Source organism: Crocodylus porosus, unplaced genomic scaffold, assembly GCF_001723895.1.
Source record: "Crocodylus porosus isolate Cpor-Errol unplaced genomic scaffold, CroPor_comp1, whole genome shotgun sequence".
Lineage (NCBI taxonomy): Eukaryota > Metazoa > Chordata > Crocodylia > Crocodylidae > Crocodylus > Crocodylus porosus.
The window spans coordinates 5,059,524-5,061,679 of NW_017728920.1; the positions used below are offsets into that span (position 1 = coordinate 5,059,524).

Sequence of the window (2,156 nt, forward strand, 5' to 3'; positions counted from 1 at the left end):
CTCTTGAAGGTGTTCAGTGTAGGTGCTTGAACCACCTCCAATGGCAGGCTGTTCCAGACCTTGGGGGCTCAGACAGTAAAGAAATTCTTCCTTATGTCCAGCCTGAAATGGTCTTGTAGTAATTTATGACCGTTCAACTTCATCATCCCTTGGGGCGCTCTGGTGAACAAACATTCCCCCAGATCTTGGTGGTCACCCTGATAAAAACTTGTAGGTGGCCATCAGATCACCCCTGAGCCTGCGCTTTTTTAGGCTAAAGAGCTCCATGGCTCTCAGCCTGTCATTGTAAGGTCTGTTTTCCTGGCCTCTGATCATTTGCATGGCTCTTCTCTGGACTCTCTCAAGCTTCTCCACAATTTAAAAGAACACTTTTAAGTTAGTGTTTTGTAAATTAACATTCACTTGTTACAACATTTGAGAACACTAGAACTCACAGAAATTAGTCAAATATTCCTCATGTAATTTCCCATATTCAGGGGGGAGAGGTGGGCAGAGGTGGTTAACAACAACAGTTTCTTGTGCAGGTTTCTTGTAGAGGGTCTCAGCCTCCCACAAGCCTACAAAGATCAGGGAGGGACAGGGTTCTCTACCTTCCCAGCCCAGCTTTCCCTAATGAAAAGAGGAAAAACACAGATACTGCCCCCCGCCCCCCTCTACTTCTATCCAAGTATTAAAAAGGTTATCTAGGGATTTTTGCCAGCTGCTCCAAACTTTGCTGGTTCACTTCAGCATTAAAGTCAGGGAGGTTCTCCTATAACCTGTCCTCTTCACTGGGTAAAAACACAACCTTGACTTTACAGAAACCAATGGAGCATCTTAAATACACCTGCAAGATGTGTTCACCGCTTCCCATATTCTGTTTTTAACTTACCTGCATAAGGAGCCATTCCTACAATAGCAGGCATCAGACCTCGGTAGAAACCAGTAAAACCTCCTTCCTGTTGAAGGAAATATATTTAAAAAATTTAAGCAAGCTATAAGCAGTAAAAAAAAATATATATATATGGATTATGGATCCAGTTGTACTGACAAGATAAGCCACAGGACACCATGTAGTAGCAGCAATCAGACAATGAGGTGTTAATATTAAACTTCTCAGCTGCCTCAGGTGTAAGAAGGAGGGACTATTTGGTTGCTTGAGAAACAAAAAAGGGAGAAATACAAAGTGGGTGAAAGGTCTACATCAGTGGTCTCCAACCTTTTTAGGTTGGAGATTTCTTCTGGAATGTAAAAGGAATCAAAGATCTACCCCCACCCAGCAGGTAAGTCTGTGGGGAGGAGAGGGGGGAAGGAAAGGGCTGTGGTGGGGAACGGGGCAGACTGAGACCCCAGACCTAGCCCTACTCCCTCCCTCACCACTGGGGCCTCAATCTGCCTCTTTTCAATGGCAGGGAGGTAGGGAAAGGGGCAGGGCAGGCCCTGCACAACCAGTGCAGGTTGGGGGGACAGAGCTGAGAGCGGCTCATCCGGGGGCTACAGTGGGGCTTACAGCTCAGGAAGGAATGAGGGGAGAGCGTGTGCACCCATATCTGCTGGCAAGGTGGGGCAGGCTGCAGCCAGGGAGGTGCCAGCATTGAGAGTGCGGTCATGGGGTGGGGAGTGGGCTGTAGGCCTCCCCAACTGCTGCTCCTAGCAGTTACAACCTGCCTTCCCCTGCACCCACCAGCCCCCAAGTCCCCAGGGGTGGAGCAGGCTACGCCGAGCTGTTCTCACCAGGCCTGGGCTGTGCTTGGATGGGCGGCACTGGCACTGGGAGCAGCAGTTGGGGGAACGATATCCCTACCCCCCCACCTATGGCCTTGCCTCCCTGGCACCAGCCCACCGCACCCTGCAGGCAGATCCAGGGTCACGTGCCCTCTTGGGCTGTGTGCCCTCCGTCCCTGGACCCCCCCGGATGAGCCATTTGCAACTGTCCCCTGCCCCATGCCAGCTGTGCAGGGCCTGCCCCTGCCTGAGTCCCTACCTCAGAGCTGCTGCAGCCACCAGCACTGCCCCACATTGGGGGGGCACGTGCCCCCTGATCTGTGTACAGTGGAGGTAGCTGCTGCTGCAGGCTGTGCTTTGTACTCCAAGCCCCGCTGCACATGCCCCCAGGCCTCCACCCCTTCTCTCCTCCACCAACTGACCTGCTGGGACGGACACATGCGCTCATATAC

General features: G+C 51.9%; 1 protein-coding gene across 2 annotated transcripts in view; it reads right to left on the reverse strand.

Annotated features, from left to right (window-relative positions):
• Positions 1–2,156, reverse strand: part of SLC25A16 (solute carrier family 25 member 16) — a 21,715-nt gene that overhangs the window by 5,526 nt on the left and 14,033 nt on the right. For both annotated transcript variants that reach the window (XM_019538502.1, XM_019538503.1), the window contains one exon: positions 872–938. In XM_019538502.1, the coding sequence (XP_019394047.1) occupies positions 872–938 (67 nt within the window). The remainder of the gene's footprint in view (positions 1–871; positions 939–2,156) is intronic.